The sequence below is a fragment of the Ovis aries genome, chromosome 3 (genome assembly GCF_016772045.2).
Source record: "Ovis aries strain OAR_USU_Benz2616 breed Rambouillet chromosome 3, ARS-UI_Ramb_v3.0, whole genome shotgun sequence".
Taxonomy (NCBI): domain Eukaryota; kingdom Metazoa; phylum Chordata; class Mammalia; order Artiodactyla; family Bovidae; genus Ovis; species Ovis aries.
The window spans coordinates 179161832-179183406 of record NC_056056.1 but is presented as its reverse complement, the minus strand read 5'-3'; the positions used below and the strand labels follow the sequence as shown (position 1 = coordinate 179183406).

At 53.8% G+C, this 21575-nt stretch overlaps 1 protein-coding gene across 4 annotated transcripts in view; it reads right to left on the bottom strand.

Annotated features, from left to right (window-relative positions):
* Positions 1-21210, bottom strand: part of TOM1 (target of myb1 membrane trafficking protein) — a 39534-nt gene extending 18324 nt beyond the window's left edge. For all 4 annotated transcript variants that reach the window (XM_027967700.2, XM_027967701.2, XM_060414128.1 and 1 more), the window contains exons 1-3: positions 21132-21210; positions 3064-3148; positions 393-471 (exon numbers count right to left, since the gene is read on the bottom strand). In XM_027967700.2, the coding sequence (XP_027823501.1) occupies positions 393-471; positions 3064-3148; positions 21132-21183 (216 nt within the window). In that variant the 5' untranslated portion in view covers positions 21184-21210. The remainder of the gene's footprint in view (positions 1-392; positions 472-3063; positions 3149-21131) is intronic.
* Between the last annotated feature and the right edge of the window lie 365 nt (positions 21211-21575).

Here is a 21575-nt window from a genome sequence, read left to right as displayed (position 1 = left end):
GTTCCCCACACCAGTAGGATGGAAAGAACTTTTCCAAATAGCCTCTCTTGTCACTCCATGTTGGCCAGCTGTATAGACAGGCCAATGCTTTGCTCACAGCCCCGTAGCTTGGCTGGTAAAGAATCTACCTACAGTGCAGGAAACTTGGGTTCAATTCCTGGATCAGGAAGATCCCCTGGAGAAGGAAATGGCAACCCACTCCAGTATTCTTGCCTGGAGAATCCCACGGACAGAGGAGCCTGGTAGGCTACAGTGCATGGGGTCACAAGAGTTGGGCACGACTTAGTGACTGAACTGCTACCACCTGGAAGAAGGGCCCCAGGGTGGCTGGGAGTCCTGCCAGGCCCCTGGTGGACTGTGGTCCCCCATGGATGGAGGGACGGGGCACTCACCGTGAGAGCTAACATCACCTCATGGAAGTTCTTGTTCCCCACGATTCTCTTCTTCACAGCTCGGAAGGCATCTTTGGGACTGGGCAGAAGGACAAGAGGAAGGATGGGCAGAAGATCAGAACCTCCTTATCCAACAGGGAGGCTGTGTGCCTGAGATCAGGAGGTGCTGGGAGACGGGAATGGCTCTCACCCACCCAGGGGGAGAGGGGTGGGTGGGTGCGGGAGCCAGGGAAGCCTCCACCTTCTCCAAGGCCCACAGATGAGTGTGAAGGTCCTGAGATGGTTTCAGCTGGAAGGAGCGGGGAAAGTGGTTCAGGTAGTAGAGGCAGGAGTCTGGACCCGGCCCAGGTGGGGAGGAAATGAAAGGAGGCCATGCGTGTGGTGGCAGGTGAGGGAGGGGCTGGCGAGGTCTGTGGGGAGGGGAGCACGGTGGGGAGGGGAGCACGGCAGGGAGGGGAGCACGGCAGCTGCTCTCCCCACTCCACCTGTAACCCCACGGCCATCCGCACGCCTCACCCCGCATCCTTGTCCCTCAGCCCTGTGCAGGGGATATCCACACTGCTTGGACTGCTCCGGCCTAAAAGCCTCTGTGGCCCACAACCTGCACACCTACCGAGTAAAAGCCCATCTGAAATCCTGCTGATTCATGACCCTTTCCCAGTCCTCATCTCCTGGCTGCATTCACCCCGGGGGCTGCCCAGCTAGAGAGGACACCCCCTAGAGGCCGGGGGCGGCTTTCTCCTCTGACACTCTGCCCTCCCGGAGCCCGGTGCATTGCAGGAGCTTAAGCAATACTTCTAGGCTGGGGAGAGCGGGGAGGGGCTGTCCTACTGTTGGCTGGACGTGCTGGGCTGTCAGTGCCAAACCCATCAAAGGCAATGCCCGAGAGTCGGGAGCCCCGACGGGGGCTCCCTGACAGGAGTGAAGGAGGCAGCCAAGGCTTCCTGGGAACAGACCTGCGTGGAGGGCGGCAGGGACACAGGGGACACGAGGGGTGAAGGACCACAGGGCCCTGGCCGGTGAGGGACCCTGCCCCTGGGGCGTGAGGGCGGTTTTCAACCCAATGCCCTGGGGCAGCTCCTCAGCAGCCCTCGGGGCTCCAACCTGGGAGAAGCTGGCTTCTGTTCCTGGCTTGGCGGCTCACCTGTGGCCACGTCAGCGCTCTGAAGGGACGAGCCTCCACTTCTTACCGAGTGACCAGAGAAGGGGCGCCGAACTGGGAACCAGCATTTCTGGCCCATGTCCTGTGGCTACGGGTCTATGAGTCTAGTCCTAGTCTATGGGCCTGCGGGTCTAGTTCTCTGCCAGGGCACAAAGTGGACGACAAGAAGGCCGCACCCAAGGCAGCAGTAGACAAGAGACAAAGGCTTAGATGACAAGTTCAGTGAGGTCAAGGGTCGTGTCTGCCCCGTTCACTGCTGGATGCCCTGGGCCTTGTGCAGAGCCTGGAACTCAGGAGGTACTCACATCAACAGCACCTGAACAAGTATGACCCCAGTTCTGCTGACGTCAACAGCGAGATGGGGACTTGCTTCTCTAAGGACACGCAGTGACCTCCAGCCTCGACATTCACAACCAGGCTCTGTGAGGTTTTCTGCCTCAGTCCTCTCAGTAGCCCTACCACCTGCCCAACCACTCCGCCACACTCAGAAGTCCAGACGCAGGAGGTTGTGTCCCCACCCAGCAGCTTGGCAAGCCCAGGACACACGGCCGGGGAACTGGAAGGCTCTGGCAGCCACTGAGCGCTCCTGACTGGCCCTGACCGTGTGCCGCAGACGCCCACAGCCTCCTTGGCTCTGAGGTTGGTGCTGCCTGTCTGTTCCCTCCACATGGTGAGGGAGTCCTTGCCGGGCAACTGGACCACTGCAGGGAGAAACGCGGGGAGCGCTGAGAGCCTGCTCCAACTGCTGAACTTCATTTTCCAGACAGAGGCCTCCTCTGGTAGCTCCTCCGGCTGGCGGTGGTCATCACACCCCTCCCACCTCATCCCTGGTTTTTCATGAGAAGGACAGTGACCTTGTACCCTTCTCTGATCCTCTCAGGGCCTTGGACAGAAAAGAGCTTTGTCTCTGAGGACAAAGACCTGGGGAGGTACAGTGATTTGCCCAAGGTCACACGCCAGTGAGCAATGCTAGTCAGAGCCCAGGAGCTGGGACCACGGCGCCTCCGCCACACCACGTGTTTCAGTGGGATGCCCTGACCCCGAGCAGGAGGCCGTGCCCTGTGCTCCAGAAACACTAACTCTGCCCAGCCTCTCTCAGTTCCGCTGCATGTTCACTGGCCTCCCTGTGATCCCGACCCTCTGTGCTGCTTTTAGATCTTAAGGAAATGAAAGTCTGTCCCTGCTCACGGGGAAGCTAGGCATCCCTGATGCACTGTCCCTCCCACGGCATGCAAAAGGGGCTCGGGGCCACCTCCAGATTCTAGGAGCCTCCGGCTGGCTTTGTCCTGCGAAGATGCTGCCCAGGTGATGTCCCTGGAAGAGCCAGTAGGCTGTGCTGTGGCTGCTGGGTGGGAAGCATCCAGGGGCCAGCTGGGTGGCTGAACACCCGGCATCTCTGGGCCTCTCACCCACTCGATGAGATGGTCAGACTAGATCACGGCTCTGAAATGTTTAAGATGAGCTGCAGTGGCTGCCCCGCCTGCCTCCCTCTCCCCCCGCCGTCCTCACCCTTCCTCGGTCTCGTTGATGATGTCACAGATCTCCATGTTGAGCGCCCAGTCCTCACTCTGCAGGGAGCCATCCGTGGCTTTCTCTGAGGACAAGAAATTGCAGGTCACAGAGGTGTGCAGGGGTCCCAGATGGACAAACTCAGAGAGCGGGAGTGGGGAGGACAGTGCCTGCTCTCTGGGCACCGAGGTAGGCCAGCACCATGTACATGGTGTCACCTTCATCGTCCCATTTCGTCTCTTAATTCCTATAGGAGCCATGTGAGGCCAGGAGGGAAGCCCTGGCTGAGTCTACCACGTGGGCAGCGGATGGATTCAGAGGCCTGGCCTCAGTGTGCTTATTTCTGACATGACAATATTGAGACAAGGTTTGGTTTTATACTGCAAATAAGTGTTCTTTCTTGCCTTTTTAATCACCTTTGGACTTGGAATCCCTTCTGAGGTTCAAAGTATAAAAAGTTCCAAAAAGACATCGAATGGAGAGTCAATCTATCTGCCTCCCCTGCCCCCAGCTTCCTTTTCCTCAGTTTCCTCTCAAATCTCCCAGTGATGTTCTTTACCTCCAGAGCCAAGGACACGGGGTTTTAGATCCCGACTCTGTTACCACAAGGCCTGGCCACGGCCTTCCCCTTTGAGTCAGCTCATCCACAGAGAGGTGGACCCCGAGCCGCCCTGCAGAACCGCCCAGGGGAATCTGGTAATGCAAACCAGCATCGACAGGATACTTGGTGCCAAACGGGTGCTTGTAAGTGGTGATGGGTCTTTTTCTTATTAAAATTGAGGCAAAAGTCGCACAGAGTAAAATTCACCATTTCAGTGGCATTTAGCATATTCACAAAGGTGTGCAACCACTCTGTCTGTCTGGATCTTAGGGTGAGGTCTCCAGGCAGCCAGCTACGAGATTCTCCAGGCTGGGAGAGGCCGTGTTTAGAGGTCTTCTGCTGTAAGATCTGCTCAATGTGCTCTCGTGTGAGAGGTGGTGGGTGGACAATGAACAAGAAGAGAAAATTCTAGGACATTCAAAAACATTAAGAGCAAAGCGCCAACCTGCGTTCACACTGCCTATTTTCTCTGACCTCTGCACCTTCTAGGTTCCATCCACACAGACCTAGCTTTAAAAGAAGCTCCAGCAGAGCGCATATACCCTGCTCATCTCAGGCAAGAGTCTGCCTTGCGCGTTACCCCTGCGCGTCTGTCAAGCACGCACATGAGTGTTTTCCACCGGTTGGATCAGTGGTTAGGACACTAGTCAAGATCCCCAGTCATGGCTGAGTTCTCAAGCTTGAGAGCCCGGCTCCAGGCTAGGCGTGCTCCTGCCTGTAGCCTCGGTGCGCCCCCGGGCACTGCGCAGCGGGGTATCTCCCAGGAGCCCCAGTGGACCAGGCACCCAGAGCTTACTACACACGATGGCACAGGGGAGGTTCCCGCACCACCCTGCTCATGGGGTGACATGCCAGGCCTGCTCTAGGCGCCGGGGGTGCAATGTGGACAGATGGACATGGTCCCTGCCTTGTGGCGCTCAAAGAGGCCGAGCTCTCAGGACAGATGAGTAGGCTCTCTGAGACTGGTCAGGGTTCTCCTCCAGCCGGCAGGCAGTCCTATCCTGTGGGGCAGAGCCTGGGCTGGGCTGGCATAGTCAGATCCCTAAAACAGTGGTTTCCATGCTCTTCATTTGGAAACTAGACTGACTTCAGCTCCACCCTGGGGCCCCATTGGGTCCTGCAGGCTAGATGGAGGCCTGGGTAGCTCAGGACATGGGCCAGGCAGCTGGGCATCCAGGTATGGACCTGGAGGCAGGCAGGCTGCTTGGCTCCTGGGTTAGGGCTGTGGGAGGGGATGACAAACGGCTCCCTTTAAAAGGGTGGAAGAGGGACTTACTCATCCCACAAGTATGTCCTGGGTGTGGCTTCTCTGGGCCACACTCCCTACCCCTGAGACTTACATGCCTACTGAACCACATATGAAGAACCGAAAGAGCTAACAAGTGACCCCCAGGCAGGGGAGGGCCGGGTCTTACTTTCGAGGGTCTGGGAGGCAGTGGCTGATCAACCATGCAGAACAGCACCTCCTTCAGAAGCCACATCTCAGTGACCCCCAGTCCCACGGCGCGAAGGACTCATCAACCCAAGTCTTGACTGCCTCTAACGATCCACCGAGTTCTGCCAGTTCCAGCCCTGGATGCTCTCTCCATCCCAGCCCCTCCCTTCCCCGCCCTGCTCTCTGCCAGCCAGGCCACCTCCCCGCCTTGCTCCCTTCACCCATCCTCCATGCTAATCCAGAGTGAACTTTCCGGAACTTGAAAGTGATTGTGTCCATCCATTCCCAAATCCTTCAAAGGTCCTTTAGCCCCCCGCTGGACCTACAAGGCTCTTCCACAATGGTGATATTTTCACTTCCCAAGTTATATTGCTAGGTAACACCCAGCTGTTTCCATAAAGAAGGTGACTGGGCCCTGGCACCTATAAGGTGTCACTACTGCCCTTGTCTAACTAATGGGGAAGCTGAGGCATGGAGAGGTCACACGGTGGTGAGGGAGGGTGGTTATAGCTGCCTCTGCCCTTATGTCTCACTGGGCATCAGGCACTCTGCTTTTCCAGAAGGATGCACCCAGACCACTCAGGCCATCTGCCCCCTCCTTCTGGACCCTGGCTCCACCAGCAGCCCTCGGTGGTTCCTCCCTATGACCTCCCCCAGGGACTGCTGAAAACCACAGCACCTCCCTCCTCCTGGGTCTCAGAAGGGATTATGATCATTTTGGAAAGAGAAGCGACTGTTGAGGGGGCAGATGGGACATTTATAAGAGAGAGAAAGCCATCCTGAGGAATCAGGGTGGGTGCAGTGGGACCCCAGGAGCGTGAGTCTGACGCCAACTTGAGCACAGGGCCAAGCTCTTTAGTTCCTGAGTGCCAGCCGTGGGCGGAGCCACTTGGAGGATGGAGCTTTTTGTAAGGGTTTTGGGGTAAAGGGGGTGCTGCAGTCAGTCTGAGCAGGTAAGAGGTGAGGAAGAGGCAGAAGGGAGACAAGAGACATTTGAGCAATTCTAGCAGAAGGGAGGTGTGCCCAGACCCCTCCCTTCAGGGCTGGGATAGTTCTAGGACTTCCTCAATAAAGATGTTCAGAGACTTCCCTGGTGGGGTGGTCCTGTGGTTAAGACTCTGTGCTGCCAATGCAGGGGTCGCGGGTTCTATTCCTGGTTAGGGAGCTAAGATCCCATAAGCTGAGCAGCTTGACCAGATGATTAAAAAAAAAGAAAAAGATAGAAGAAAAAAAAGAAAAAATGGTGCAAAAAGGTCCAAGGGGTATGCTCTATTAAGGGCAGAAATTTAAACCCACAGGAATCTGGGGATGTGTGTTTTGTTCTTGGTTTTAACCGCAGAAGTAACTCAGCTGGCTATTTTAAGAAGGCGGAATAAAAACACTGACAATGGTTACTAGTTCCAAAAGAATGACAGCTGACTTCTCGAGCTCTCTGCTGTTGGCTGTGACCTCTGGAGGCCCTGGGGCGATCGTACCTTTGTCCCCCAGCTCCCGAGGAAGCCGGGCCCTGTGAATCACCGGCTATCATGCGGGTGGGCAGGTGGAGGTTGGGATCTTGGGGCGTCTGTCTGTCTGCTCAGCAGTCTGTCCTCTCTGTGTGGGGCTGGTGCCGGTACAGCCAGAGTGGTGGCACAGCTTTGGAGGAGACAAGCCTGGCCTCACCTCTGAACTCAGAGACTCCGGGCAAGGGTCTGAGCCTCAGAGTCTTGGTTTCCTCATCTGCGAAGCTGGGAGAAGACGGCCGCCCCTACAGGCGACGGGACTTTTCGGCCTGACAATGTGCAGTGCATCAGCTCAAGAGCAGCGGCAGGTCACTGCTGAGCCCCATGACCATGGCCTGGGATGGGAGCAGCAGATGGCGGCCACTGCGGTCTCCAGCTGCAGGCCCCTGGAGCCAGCCTGCTTGGCCCGGGGGCACCCTGAGTTTCTGGAGAGCCCACCCTCTCCGCCATGGGGGAAGCCCTGCTTCGTAGGGGGCCATTTCTGTGGGGCTCAGGGGACCTGTGGGTCACCACTGTGGGTGCCCGTCCCCCTGACTGCCTCCTGCCAGGTCAGCGCGAGGGCAGCAGCCTAGAGCTGCCTCCCCACCACCCTGCACGTTCCGTCACCAGGTCCCCAGGGGCCCAGCTGCTCAATGTGTCTCAGAGGTGCCCACCTATGCCATCACGGTCGCAGCTCTGGTTCCGGGCCTGTCTCCCACCCAGCCCTGTAATATCACCTTCACACTCTCCTCTCCCAACATAAATCCAACCAGTGCTCTTCTCTGTCTAAATATTTTCCATGATAGCCCACTGCCCGAGGGTTGAAAACCAGATCTCTTCAGGGGCTGAGAGGGACATCTGAGGCCGAGCTTGGCCACGATCTGCTGTGGTCTTCCTCCCTCCCTTAGCTGCCCTTGTTCTTTCACACGTCAGGGCTTCTGCTTGGGGCACCTGGCTCCCCTCCAGGCAGGTACCAGGTCACAGGAGATGGTGAGAACCCACCCCTCACCACCAACACTTGTCAGCTTCTCAGCACAACCAAGCCCCGGGCCCTACACTTCTCATCAGCTCCACTGCGCTCACCACAGCCCCTAAGGCAGAGGGTGGAGACACCGAGGAGCAGAGAAGCCAGTGGCTTGCCTGTGGTCATGCAGCGTGCATGTCGCAAAGCAGAGGTTTGAACCCCAAAAGTTTCTTAGCTACTAGGTTGCGTGCCTCTCAGACATACTGAACACGTGCCATCCGGGCCCCGGGAGACACTGGTGAGCAGAGCTGGCCAAGTCCTGCCTTCAAGAAGTCTGTAGGCTGGTGGGCAGCCACAGAGGCATCACAGAAGGGAAAACGCCTGGACAGAAAAGAGCAGGTGCTGAGACAAGCACAGGAGTGTGCGATTCAGATGTGCCAGCGGGAAGACCTGTAAGGCCCTACCCCAGTGTTAGCCCCGCAGCGTGCCTCCAGCCAGGTGAACCGTGCCAGGCTCATCCTGCCCCTCGGCACTGGCACTGGGGACAACAGCAACCAGATGACCGGCCTTCCCTGCCAGTCAGCCTCGGACCCTCCTCTCCTGTCACCACCCTACAGCCCACACCATGTGTGGGGACAGCTCACACACACACTCGGAAGTGGAGGGTGGGGATGCAGAGCTGGTCTAGGGGGGTCTGGACCTGTGTGCTCCCCCTCTGCTCTGCTCCCGCCAGCCTTGGCTGGATGCCGAGCTCTGGAGACATCTCTGTCTCTCCAGGCCCACTCTCTGGTGGGAGAGAGAGTAGTGGTTCAGCCAATGTTTGTGGAAGGACCAGCCGAGGCTCCAGGCCACCTCGCTGCTGAGCACCCGTCCCTACTGTGTCCCGGGGAAGATTCCTCGTGCTTCACTGACCTAAGCTCCCTTGTCCACTCTTGAGCCCCTCTGCTGCTGGGATGTGGCTTACAAATAACAACCTGTCAGAACTCAGTTGGTAGATTTTTCTTTCTAGATTCAATGAAATACGGTTTGCAAACAGTAATGAAGTGTCTTAAAGGGCGAGGCCGACAGCTCAAGTCCCACCTTGACCGTGACCAGGCCTGGGGCAGGGCTCACCGACCTGGGATAGAAGGTGAGGTAGCTGAGCATGATCAAGCAAGCAGTGACATGAGGCGTCGGCTCGACCCAGAGCGCCCACGGGCTCTCTCCAGATCCTCCTCCTATGACTAGCTCCCCTGTGAGGGTGCCCACAGGCCACCTGATCTTCAGGAACTGTCACCTTTCCAGTGTTCACGGCACCTACTCATATCGCTCAAAGGAGCCATGGTGAACCCTTGAGATCTCCCTTCTAGTCTTCACTGTTTTCAGGGTTTGAAAAACACATCAGCATAATTTTTTTAAAGATGTGTAATGGTACTGTGACTATGGCTCATTTGTTTCTGACTACAATTCCTTTTCCATATCCTTAAAAGACACAGAAATATTTATGAGTGAAATGATATGCTGTTTGGAATTCACTGTAAGTAGTACTCACCCCTCCCTCTGCTCCCTGCCCCTCTCCCCACCCACGTCTGCCTCCATCGCTGGCCCAGCGCCCCTTTGCCCCCTCTGCCCACCTCCCCACTGCCTCCCAGGTGCCCTCTTCCTGCCCGTCTCTTCTCCCTCCCACGACACACTCTGAGCGGCTCCTGTTCATCCAGCCCTGCACCAGGTGCCAGAGGGACAAAGATGAACAGAATCCCTGCCCTTGGGGAGGCCCAACAGCAGTCAGTGAAAACAGCTGGAGAGATGTGTTTAGAGGAAAAGGACAAGTGATGTGACTGAGGTCAGTCCAGGGCACTGGGGAGCCGCAGGGAGGGGTCAGCACCTGCAGGAAGAACCGGGAAGGTTCCAGTGAGGAGGTACCTTCTGGGCTGAGCACAGGGCATGAGCTGCTGGGCTGGAGGAGATAAGGAGGGACGTTTCTGGGAGAGGAAGAACATGAGGTGAATGAAAGACTCCAAGATGAAACCTCAGGGGAGAAGAGGAGCGACAAGGGGCTTGAGGATCAGTCTGAAGGGCCCAAAAGAGGGAGAAAAGGCTGTTCTGAGACCGGGAAAGATCCAGGAGCTGGAGGTGGGCTGAGGGTCCTGGAGGGAGCAAGGCAGCCAGAGGAGAAGGGCAGTGATGCCAACAGCCTGGAAGACCAGTCCTCAGCACGGGACGGAAGGAATCAGGCATGGACACCCCTAGCCTGCTCCCTAGCACCTCCTCCCTTGTCCCCACCCAAAACAACAACCCCGCTACCCACTGGCAGTGCCCAGTCCAGGAGTGGGCAAGCCACCTAGTCCTGATCCCTGGGGAGCATGGGGTGTCTGCGGGGCTGAACTGGGGAGGGGAGAGTTTTGTCTCGCTCATTCCTTCCTTCACTTCTGGGAGCCAGCATGGGAGCACGGTGCCTGGAGCTCAGGCTGAGAAGCGGACACACTCAGGAGACAAAGCTGACACGTCCAGGACCAAGAGTCTGGGTGTTGAAAGACATCTGCGGGCTGTCAGACCAACCCTGAAACCTCCCACCTTCCGACTTCTTGCCAGGTAAGCCCAGCATGTGGGGCCGGCTCGGCTGTGTTGGCTGGGTATCTATCTGTCACTTGCAGCCAGGGTACCGCAAAGCTTGGTGGCGGGATGTGGTGTGAGACTGGTCTTCTCCCCACTTCCTCCTCCCACTGCCCGGGGCTTCTGCCTGGGCCCTGCTTCTTATGGGGCCTGCCTGGATCCCCAGAGGGCCTTGCCCTCCATGCTGGGCCAATAGGACTCTGCGCAGACAAAACTACAAGCTCTGTTCAGTGTTACGGTAACTTTGCAATATCTACTGCTTTGTTTCTCCGTCTCCTTCATTAGGCTGTGAGCTCCAGGCTGGAGATTGTGAGTCATGGAATTTTCTACACCAGACCGGATGACCAGGCCTGTGAAAAACCTGCAGGACGTGTTTGATGAATGACTGAATGAAGGATGAGGCCATATCCACCAGGACAATAAGCCCTTAGAGCACTTTAATTTAAATGAACTACTCCCACCCTTGGCCCTTGTAGACCCTTTAGTAGCAGCTGTGTAGAAATCCTAATCTTCCTTCCACTTGGCAGTCCTATGAACTTTTAATTTTTTTTTTAACTCTTTTGCCCATGCCACGTGGCATGTAGGATCTTAGTTCTCTCTGCCCGCTGCATTGGAAGTGTGGAGTCTTGACCACTGGACTGCCAGGAAGTCCCAGTCCTACCAATATTTTTAGAAACTACCTTGCGTGCGTGCTCAGTCAGCTCAGTCATGTCAGACTCTTTGTGACCCCATGGACTGTAGGCCGTCAGACTCCTCTGTCCATGGGATCCTCCGGGCAAGGATGCTGGAGTGGGCTGCCATGCCCTCCTCCAGGGGAGCTTCCTGACCCAGGGATCGAGCTTGTGTCTCTTATGTCTCCTGCCTTGACAGGTAGGTTCTTTACCACTAGTGCCACCTGGGAAGCCCTAAAAAGTGCCACGTCCCTCTTTAATCTGACCTCCGCGCTACATCCTCAGTTCCTGTGACCACTCCACTCTGGATGTGACCTCTAGCCATCATCCCCTTGGGACACTGGCCAGCTGTGCTGTCCTCCTGGAAACGCACTGTGGGAACTCACGCACCTGTCCACATGGGAGGCGGTATCTATGTTAACTCACCCTGGGACTACGTGAGATGTTTACTCACTCCGCGGTATGGACCTGACCCCTACAGAGTCTGCTGCTGTGAAAGACACTCTCCACTGGTGTCCTCTATTTAGGTGTTCCAATCTCCCTTGCAGTCAGAAGAGGCCCTGTGGCCCAGTGCTGGCCTCTGAGCTTACTGGAACTTTCTGGCGGCTCCCAGGGAAGGTTTCCTCCTCTGGTAACAGAGGCAGTGCTGGCAGCGGCTAACCGTGCTCTGTCACATGCAGTCCAGCAGGAGGAGGACACCAATACGCTAGAGGCTGGGGGTGGGCGGGTGCAGAAATGCAGAAAGAAGAAGTATGAGCACACTCAAGCTACACGGATTCTGGACCCACACACTTCCACTGCAAAGGAAACCCGCTGGGTCCCTGTCAGTTCTAAGGGGAAGCAATGAGGTGGGAAAGTTAGGAGAGTGGGATCTGGACACAGACAAACCCCAGTCCAAGTCCTCACGGGAGCACTCGCTGACTGTGTGACCTGAGTGAATTCCTTAACCTCCCTGTGCCGAGTTCCCCTCCTGCAGAATAGGGGAAAGAATAACTAAAGCACCGACCCTCAGGGTTATGTGAGGAGGAAATGGGAGAAGGCACTTCATGTGCCCCACGTCCCAACCAGCACAACAGCCAGCCCCCAAACAAACGTTACCAACTGGAAATATCAATCCCCAAATCATTGCTTGAAAATTTCAAGCATCCCCCCAAAATAGCTTTTTAAATCACATACATGCAGAAACCATTCTTTTTTTCCCCCAGCCAGCAAACTGTCCTGAAGCCCACTCTCCAGTGAGTAGCCCTTTCCAGATTCAACGTGGAAAGTTCTATCATTCTCCTAAGTTGCTGAGCCACCCTTCCCCAAAACCCTGGCTACCTCTCCCCTGCCATTTTGTAACCACAGGCCACAAGAGGAACACAAAAATACCTCACAGAAGGCGTAACTTTGGCAACCCACAATTTTAAAGTTGATACAGCTAACTATAGCACCTAAACTCAAGAAAATTCCAGTTTGCTGAAAGAGGGCTTTTGAAAAACCATCCAGGTCAGAAGGAGCAAAACTATGAAAACAGAGGTTTGAAGGGGCTGGCCAAGGCATATATGACATTCTTTTTTCTTCCCCCAACTCGAATGCAAAAGATGTTACTGACGTATGTAGGCATGTATGTATTTATGTACCTATCTGTCTATAGAGAGATTTAAGGGATTGCTTGTGCTATTGTGGAGGCTTCAGTATCAGCTCAGTCACGTCTGACTCTTTGCGACCCCATGAACCGCAGCACGCCAGGCACGACAGGCCTCCCTGTCCATCACCAACTCCTGGAGTCCACCCAAACCCATGTCCATCGAGTCGGTGATGCCATCCAACCATCTCATCCTCTGTTGTCCTCTTCTCCTCCTGACCTCAATCCTTCCCAGCATCAGGGTCTTTTCAAATGAGTCAGCTCTTCGCATCAGGCGGCCAAAGTACTGGAGTTTCAGCTTTAACATCAGTCCCTCCAATGAACACCCAGGACTTATCTCCTCAAGGGACTCTCAAGAATCTTCTCCAACACCACAGTTCAAAAGTATCAATTTTTCAGCGCTCAGCTTTCTTTATAGTCCAACTCTCACATCCATACATGACTACTGGAAACACCATAGCCTTGACTAGGCGGACCTTTGTTGGCAAAGTAATGTCTCTGCTTCATCCATTCCAGTCCATCTTAGTTTGCTGATTCCTAGAATGTCGATGTTCACTCTTGTCATCTCCTGTTTGATCACTTCCAATTTGCCTTGATTCATGGACCTAACATTCCAGGTTCCTATGCAATTTTGCTCTTTACAGCATCGAACCTTTCAAAATCTTCAGGACAGACTAGCAGGAGACAGATGCAGTTCAAGTACAGAGGTCATCTGCTGGCAGCATCTCATCTTCTGGGGAGGCCAGTCTTTCTTCTATGCAACTGGTCAGATGAGCCCCACCCACATTATAGAGGGTAATCTGCTCTTCTCAAAGATGGACTTAAATGTTAATTGCATCTAAAAAATACTTTCACAGAAACATTTAGATTAATGTTTGGCTAAATATCTGTGTAGGCTTTCCTGGTGGCTCAGCCAGTGCAGGAGATGCCGGTTTGATCCCTGGGTCGGGAAGATCCCCTGGAAGAGGGCATGGCAACCCACTCCAGTATTCTTACTTGCAGAATCACCTGAACAGAGGAGCCTAGTGGGCTACAGTCCATGGGGTTGCAAAAGAGTTGACACAACTTAGTGACTAAACAACAACAACAAATATCCGGGTACCATGACCTGGCCAAAATCGACACATGAAGGGAACCAACCCAGGGTTTATCCTGCATCAGTGTATTCAAGTTCCAGGTGAACAGAGGACATCTCCGCCTGTCCTTCAGTTCTCCCGGTCTCAATCTCTGTGACCTGGCTGGCTCCTCCCTCCCGATTCCCTCCTTCCTTTCTCTGCTTTCCCCACAGGTGTAAAGCCCAATTCCTCCCATGGGTCCTGCAGAGCTGCTTGGCTCCTCATGGCACTCTGGGGTCTCTACCAGTTCTCAAGTCTTCCTTGTCCGTGGAGGCACAATCCCCTTGGAGGTTCTGTCACTTGCCTGGGGAGGGGAGGAGCCGGTACTTGAACCCAAATCTTCTGATGCAGGGTCTATGTTCTGAGCCTATTCAGACTACTTACGTCCGAGTGGCTGAAATGCGCCATCTGGGATCACGAGCAAACCTGGGATCAGGTGGGCTCATGAGCAAACATAAAGACATTTTTGCTGCTGCTGCTGCTAAGTCACTTCAGTCGTGTCTGACTGTGCGACCCAATAGACGGCAGCCCACCAGGCTCCTCCGTCCCTGGGATTCTCCAGGCAAGAACACTGGAGTGGGTTGCCATTTCCTTCTCCAATGCATGAAAGTGAAAAGTGACAGTGAGGTCGCTCAGTCGTGTCCGACTCTTCGCGACCCCATGGACTGGAGCCTACCAGGCTCCTCTGTCCATGGGATTTTCCAGGCAAGAGTACTGGAGTGGGATGCCATCACCTTCTCCAAAAGACATTTTTAGAGTTGCCTATTTAATGTCGAGTAGCTTGTCAAAGTCATGATTTCAGGATGTATTACACTGGATAAGGCCAACTTTAAAAAGGTAAGTGAATAAAAGGAAAACACTATGAAAATAAAACTAAAGGTGGGACCCAAAGGGCAGAAGTCTGGAGAGAGCTAGCTTAGGCAGAGACTTCCTTGATAAGGAGGTAAAGAGTTAACTTGTCCTGACTCCTCTGCCTTTCAGGGAGTGATGGCCCCAGGCTAATTAGAAGACTGAGGGTTTTTGTTTTTTTCTGAAACCAGAAGGGCGGAAATCTGGGACTTGACTCTTATTTCTTTGAGCTCAGGGAGGGAACAAAACCTATTCACCAGTTCCATCTGTAGGGTCAGGCAAAGGCTTTAATTCCCAAGTGAAAACCGGCTCCACCCCACAGCCTGAAACCTGACCTGTCTGTGACTGTGGCTGCCACTGCTCATTCCCAGTAACACCAAGACCAGACAGAGGCTGTGCTGGGGCCAGGGCCCTAGGTGGGTACCCTGGCTCCCCGGCGACCTTAGACTCTGCCCCAGCAATGATGGTAACACCTGGGGAAAATCACAACAGCTGACAATTATGGACAATTACTGTCTGGTGGGCACTGGGCCAAGTGCTTCACAACCTGGCCATATGAGAACCTCCCTACATGGCTGAACTTCCCAATCCTGACTGATCCCTGCTATTATTATCTTTATTTTTAAGACAGGAAATTGGAGAACAGAGAGGTTAAGTAACTTGCTTCAGGTAACAAAGCAGATGATGGATAAACCAGGATTTGGACCACCTGGTCTGATTCAGGAACACACTCTATGCGGCCATCTGACTCAAAGTCCTTTCTAGATATTAGTCCCTGTTATCCTTAAGACACAAATTTTGGATTCTAACCTGGTGCCAGCACTTACAGATCAAGGAATCGGAGCTCCAAGTTGCAAGGGCTCCCCATAGCTAAGAGTAGGAAGTGGTAGAGATTCTGACTCAGGGGGTCCAGAATTGGAGCATTCTCAAGCATCTCTAACAGGGATGCTTTGGGACCCCATTTTGAAGCACAATGCCCTCAATCATTCTGCCTCTGGTCAAGAGGTCAGCAAACTATAAACTCATGTGCCAAAAGGAGTCTGCATTTGCATGGCCCACAAGCTAAGAATACTCTCTACAGTTTCAAATGGTTGAAAAAAAAATTCCAAAGATCATTTCATAACAGGAAAATTACATGAAATTCCCATTTCAGTATCCATAAATGAAGTTTGATTGGAACACAGCCATGTCCCTTCACTGACATTGTCTGTCTGCTTCTGTGCTCTGAGGGCAGAGGCCAACGGATTGCAGCAGAAGCCATACGGCCCACAAAATTGAAAATATTTACTCTCTGGCCCTTTATAGAAAAAGTTTGCAAATCCTGGTCCAGTCTACCCTGCCAGCCACGCAACATCCTGCTTACAGCCTCCCTCCCCTCCATACCTCCAGTGGTGGGGAGCTCACCCAGTCCTGCTGTGAACCGTGCTGGCACTGGGCTCCTTGGAGTGATGGAATCGGTTCCATCACTCCTCCCCCAGTACCCATCCATTTCTTTCTTCTCTCTAGAATCAACCTACGCTGTCCTCACCGTCCCCTCAGTTGTTCAGTCCTCTGTGAATGAGGGAGAGTGATGGTCCCTAACAGAAAGTGGTGAGAAGGAACGAGACAGTCAGGAGCGAACATGAGCCGGACCCAGGTCTTCTGCCACCTAGCCTGGCGTCCCCTTGACAACACACCTGAATGTCCAGTTTGGTTTCCACTTATTGCTCCCCAAAGGGCAGCCCTGAGGGCCTGTGGGGCTCTCTTCCTGCTAATGCCTATGGTCTCCCATCTATGATGCCTTCTGGCAGCCCCTTGGCTTGGCCTTTATGGGGCTAAGAGTGGCTCTCCCTGACCTTTCACCTCTCCCATCCACCCCAGGGTTCAGGCTTAGGCTCTGAGCTTTCCTCCTGCCCCACGACTAGGGGGTGGTCCCCAGGCACTGCCTGTGTCTAGAGTCTCTGCTGTTTGCAGCTGGCTCTCCTGGGTCAGCTGCGCCTCCAGTCAAAGTGCTGGGTGAGCTGACAGCTGGAGGTGGAAAACTGGGTTTTTAAAACACGGCCAGCCAGGGCTGTCATCAGAGAATACCTGAGATGGGTTTTAAAATCCTTGGAAGAAGAGGGCTGTGTCAACACCAGCTAGTACTCACTATCTAGGGTCCTTTCAGCCATAGGCTGCTGTCCACTGGAAGCTTTCCTGATAGATAAAGCATCACCCACCATTTCAGTAAACAAAAGCACTTGTGGCCATCAAGCCTTTGGTTACAGTGCACCCTCCCTTCACTGAAGTGCACCTTGAGCAGAGTTCAGGATGGAGAAAAAGAGTATACTGGGCCTAGATAGTGAAGATGCAAACCAAAGGAATGACTTCAAACAGCCCAGACTCTTGCAGCTTCCCACACAGAGAAAAGCACTAAAACATTAATTTGAGGTATCTGCTTTTTGTGATTAGCAGTCATCTTTTGATGTCTGACTGTGTGTCCCCCCACGCCCCCTCCATCTGCCTTCCCCCAGCAAAAACTCCTGTATCTCCTGGCTTCTCCCTGACCTCTTTGGAACAGTCCCTCAGAGCTATCTGAGAGACTGCCTCCAAGGCTGTAGTTCTCAGTGAGGGCTCCTAAAAGCCTCAGCTTTTAGGTTGTGCATATTCTTTAGTTGACAGTGGATTCTTTAGTGATCTGGAGGAGGAAATGGCACCCCACTCCAGTATTCTTGCCTGGGAAATCTCATGGACAGAGGAATCTGGTGGGCTATAGTCCACGAGGTCACAAAGAGTTGGACACGACTGACTGACTGAGCACGAGTGACCTGGAAACATTCAGGGCCCAGCAAGCGCCACAAGCGGAAAAGCTGGTCTGTGGGTCAAACAGTAACTGTGGCTGCTGGAGGGCTGGGTTGCTCCAAATTCCAAACAGGTGTTGACCAGCCAGAGGCAGGATGGTGAGGGTGCGAGAGGACCTCAGTTCTGCAGGCAGAGACCTGGGTCTGGGTCCCGACTCTAGGAAGCTGGGAAACCTTGGAAGTGACACCTTCCTTCAGACTTACTTTTGGTGATTGGAAAAAACAGCAGAACCTTGCATGCTTGAAACAGACTCCCCTTAAAACTGAGTTCCTCTGTCAACTTCATATTAATTTCTTTATTCAAAACTTTATTCCCTTTCTTGTCCCACACCTGTTCCCCACAAGACTGAAGAGTATTAAAGAAAAGGCGTATCCCCACTGGTATCCTGCGGGGCCCTTCTGGGTACGAAAGCTTTTCAGTGTCCCCTGTTTCTTGTTTTTGCGGAAAAGTCATCTGTCTCCTAAATCTTCCCTGAGTTCCAAAAGGCAGATTCAGTTAATGATTAGGGGAGGGAGGGAACCCAGAAACAAAGGAAAAGCAATCAAGAAACAATAGCGCAACAATAAAAAAAGAGTCCTAGTTCCTTCTCGAGGGATTTACTTGACAATCTGATACACATCTCTGAGTTCTACTATAGGAGCTGGGGCCCCACCCAGGTGGATGATGGTGACTTCAGGTCTGCACAAGCACGGAGACCACAGACTGGATGGAACCAGAAGGCTGATGCCTAAGATTCCTGGAGCCCCACCTTGTTACCTCCCACCAACCAATCAGAAGATATTTACAAACCCTGGAGTTCCACCCTCCTCCTAATTTTGCCTTTAGAAGCTCCTCCCTGAAAACCAATGGGGTTTTGGGTCTTTGAGCATGCACAGCCCAATCTCCTTCCTTGGCCCTTGTAATACACTTTTCTCTGCTCCACACTCCCGCTTTGGTTTGTTTGGCCTCACCTCACATCAGCACACAAACTTGGGCTTGACAATAGGACTGTGATACAAGTATGGACCTGGTGTTTGCTCACAAACTGTTACTTTCCTTTCTTCCCTCCAGTCATGTGTCAGCATTATGCTAAGTACCTAGGGTCTGGATTAGTAAGATTCAGCATCTGCTCTCACAAAGCCTAGTCCAGCAGGGGAAACACACGCACAACTACTAACAGAATGCCACGGTGCTTTATTAGTGTGACGTCAGTGAAAATAATAAAAATGATGACGATGTATTCTGCAAACTAATAATGTGCCAGGCCCTCTCCAGAGAGCATCTCACTTCACTCTCACAACCACTCTGAGAAATGGATGCTGCCATAACCACCATTGCACCCAGGAAGCAGAGCCCAAAGGCAGACAGGGAGTGAGCCTGAGGAGCTAGGGTGATGGGAGGGCACAAAAACAACGGCTGGATTTGAAGGGGTCAGCGAAGGCCTCCTGGAGTAGGTGATGATGCCTGGAACTTTAAGGAGGCACTGGCAGCAGGCATTCCAGGCAGAGGGAGCAGCAAGCAGAAAGGGGTGTGAATGGGTGACTGGAAACTTTCTGAGTCGAGAGACACTGAGCTCTGATTTAGACCATCACGACCTACTGTGCTCAGTGCTGCCAACTGGACAGGGCTCTATGCTCAACCGGGGGATGAAGTCGGCAGGCTTGAGAAGAGATTATTTCAATCCTGCAGTTTATAGAAATGAAAGCAGCTCATACTAGGTCATTAGTAATTACAGCTGATCAGGGCTGTTGCTCCCCCACACCCCGGGGGTGAAGAAAAGGAATACTGAGGGTATTAACTCAAATAGCAGACATTATTCATTTAATAGTACTTTTAGAGCCTCTTCAGCTTTGGTTCAGATTTCACGGACTCAGAGGGGTTCTTCTCAGCTTTCTGACCACATCACTGGGGTCTTGGGTGAGTCCTATTTTCCACCTTCCCTCTCTTGGCCTCAGTCTCCAGTGTAGAATGAAGGGGATGGGCTACAATGGAGGTTTTCAATCTGGTGGCCACCTCAGGTCTACAGTCACAAACTCTGGGGGTGGGGCCCGGCCTTTGATGCTTTAACAAGTCTTCCAGGGGATTCTGATGATAGCCCTGGATTAGAAGAGCCCTAGGATAAGGACTGTTCCTGCAGTAAAACACGGTCTGTGCTCTAAGGGACTAAGAGTTTAGTAGCATGCTCTTTGGACTGAATATTTCTTGCCCAAGACAGGTAACCCTTCAGGGTAAGAAGAGAAGCTCTTTTGTTTGACTACCTCAAGCCTGGAGTCCCAAAGAGCTTTTCTAGAAAGACTCAGGCATATTTGGCTGCCTGTGAACCAGAATTTTTTTCTTTTTTGGGGGGTGGGTGTGTAGGAAGTCTCAAATTTGACATGTGATAAAAGCAGAGGTTTCTGCAGTTGGAGAAATACAGACAAGAGATGAACTGCCTTCTCTTTTCAGTCCCAAACAATGACTCATCAGTGTGTGTGTCTGTTTGTGTAGCAGGTGGGTGAGGGTCCTGAGAGAGCAGCTGCCCCTCTCAGATCCAGGAACTTCCTGGTGTGTAAATACTCTACTGACAGCATCCTCTTGAATACATTTGATTACAAAACCTCAAAAGAGCCACAAACAGCCACAGGCAGCGATTTCAACACAGAGCTGGGTTAACAGACTTAAGTGAGGTTTGACTTCTAAGGCACCAAGAATGAAAAGAATGTATTGTCTAAAAGATCCAGTTTTCCCAGTCTGGACTTAAGGCTAAAAATCATCAAAAAGATGGAGAGAGGCTTTCACAGTACTTCCCTCGATTTATTCAGGCGAGGAAGCACAACCAGACTGTTCTGGAGAAGTGTCCCGGCCATGGCCTGTGGGTCCTCTCTGAGTTGGTGGGCAGGAATGAGTGTCTGTGAGACCAACTGTCTAGCCATTCTCAGGATTTTGGAACCCGCACTTGGTGGTGTCTCAGTAACAATAAATATTACCACCTTCTTTTACAGAGCATCTGCCACGTGGAAGGCACTAAATCCTTCACACTTATGAACGAGTTTAACCTAAACAACCCCAAGGAGGCAGGGATCATTATTATCCCCTAATCACTGGGGAGGGATCCTCTCTACAGACAGCCAACGCCGCACCATTACTAAGCCTCCGCTCAACAGGTGCCAAGAGAGTCAGGAGCCTGGGCTCTTGAGTGAGCCTGTGTCTCGCCCAGAGGGCTTGGGCCTCCCATCTGCTGAGAAATGAGGGAGGCTGAAATCAGGTGGTTTCGAAGATCCTTTCCAGCTCCAAGTCTGCGACTCCACGCGGTCCATTCGGTGCCGGCTGGTGAGGCGGCTATGGCCGGCAGTTCCTGAGGATTTGGCCTGGCCTTCTCGTGGGGTGGGCTCCCTAGCGTCTAGCCCCGGCTTGGTGGAGGAAGGGCTCCCAGCCGCCTGCCCGCCAGGCCGCAAAGCCCCAGCCTCCTGGTCCTTGAGAATGGACTTCCAGCCCTTCTCAGGTATCCGTGTTCGCAACTCCAGACGAGCCAGGAAGGAAATGGCAAGAGCCCAGGTGGCGCAACCCGTGCGGGGGAGGCGATGACAGAAACCATCGAGGGACCCAAACACTGCAAAAACCACGCAGTCCCTTTAACCCCTAAAACTTTCTGCCTGGATTCGCGACCCCAGCAGCTGCACATTGGCTGAGCCGCGGCCGCCCGGGCCCGCCTCCCCTCTTTATTTATTGGCTTCCGTGGGCATCCATCACAATCCGAAGCTTCCTAGTGGACAGTGGCTTTTGTCAATCAAAGCAGGCGGGAGGCAGGGCGGGGCCGGGTCTGAGAGAGACACGCCAGCCTCACTCCCCTCCCTGCCTCCCTCTGGTGTGTGACTCGGGACCTGGAGGTACCCTGGGGGGCCGGGGTCGAATGCGGAGTGCTGCGCTGGGCCTGCGCGGGGCCCCGGAGACTCACCGATGCGCTGTCCCACCGGAGAGCTGAACGGGTTCCCCAGGAGAAAGTCCATCGCCACTGCTGCCGCTGCCTCCAAGCCGGGGATCAGCTGACAGCAACCGCCAGCGCCGCGGACCCGTCACGTGATGCGCTGGACCGTCCTCGAGGAGGCGCGGCTGGGGCGGGGCAGAGGCAGTCTGGAGCCTAGACGCAGGCCCCGCCTCGGACGTGGAGTGTCGGCTCCCTGAGGCGGAGGGCGATGACCTCACTGCGGTTAACTAGGCGTCGGCGGACGTCACGCAGTACGTAGGGCGACGAGGGGGCGTGGGTTTCGCTAAGCCACGCCCTCCACGCGTCCTGAAGGATTTAGGGGCGTGGCCTTTGAGCTCTTAACACCTGGAAAACCCAATCTTAGACCCGGGAAATGATTTGCGTGGGCTTCCCTTGTAGCTCAGTCAGTAAAGA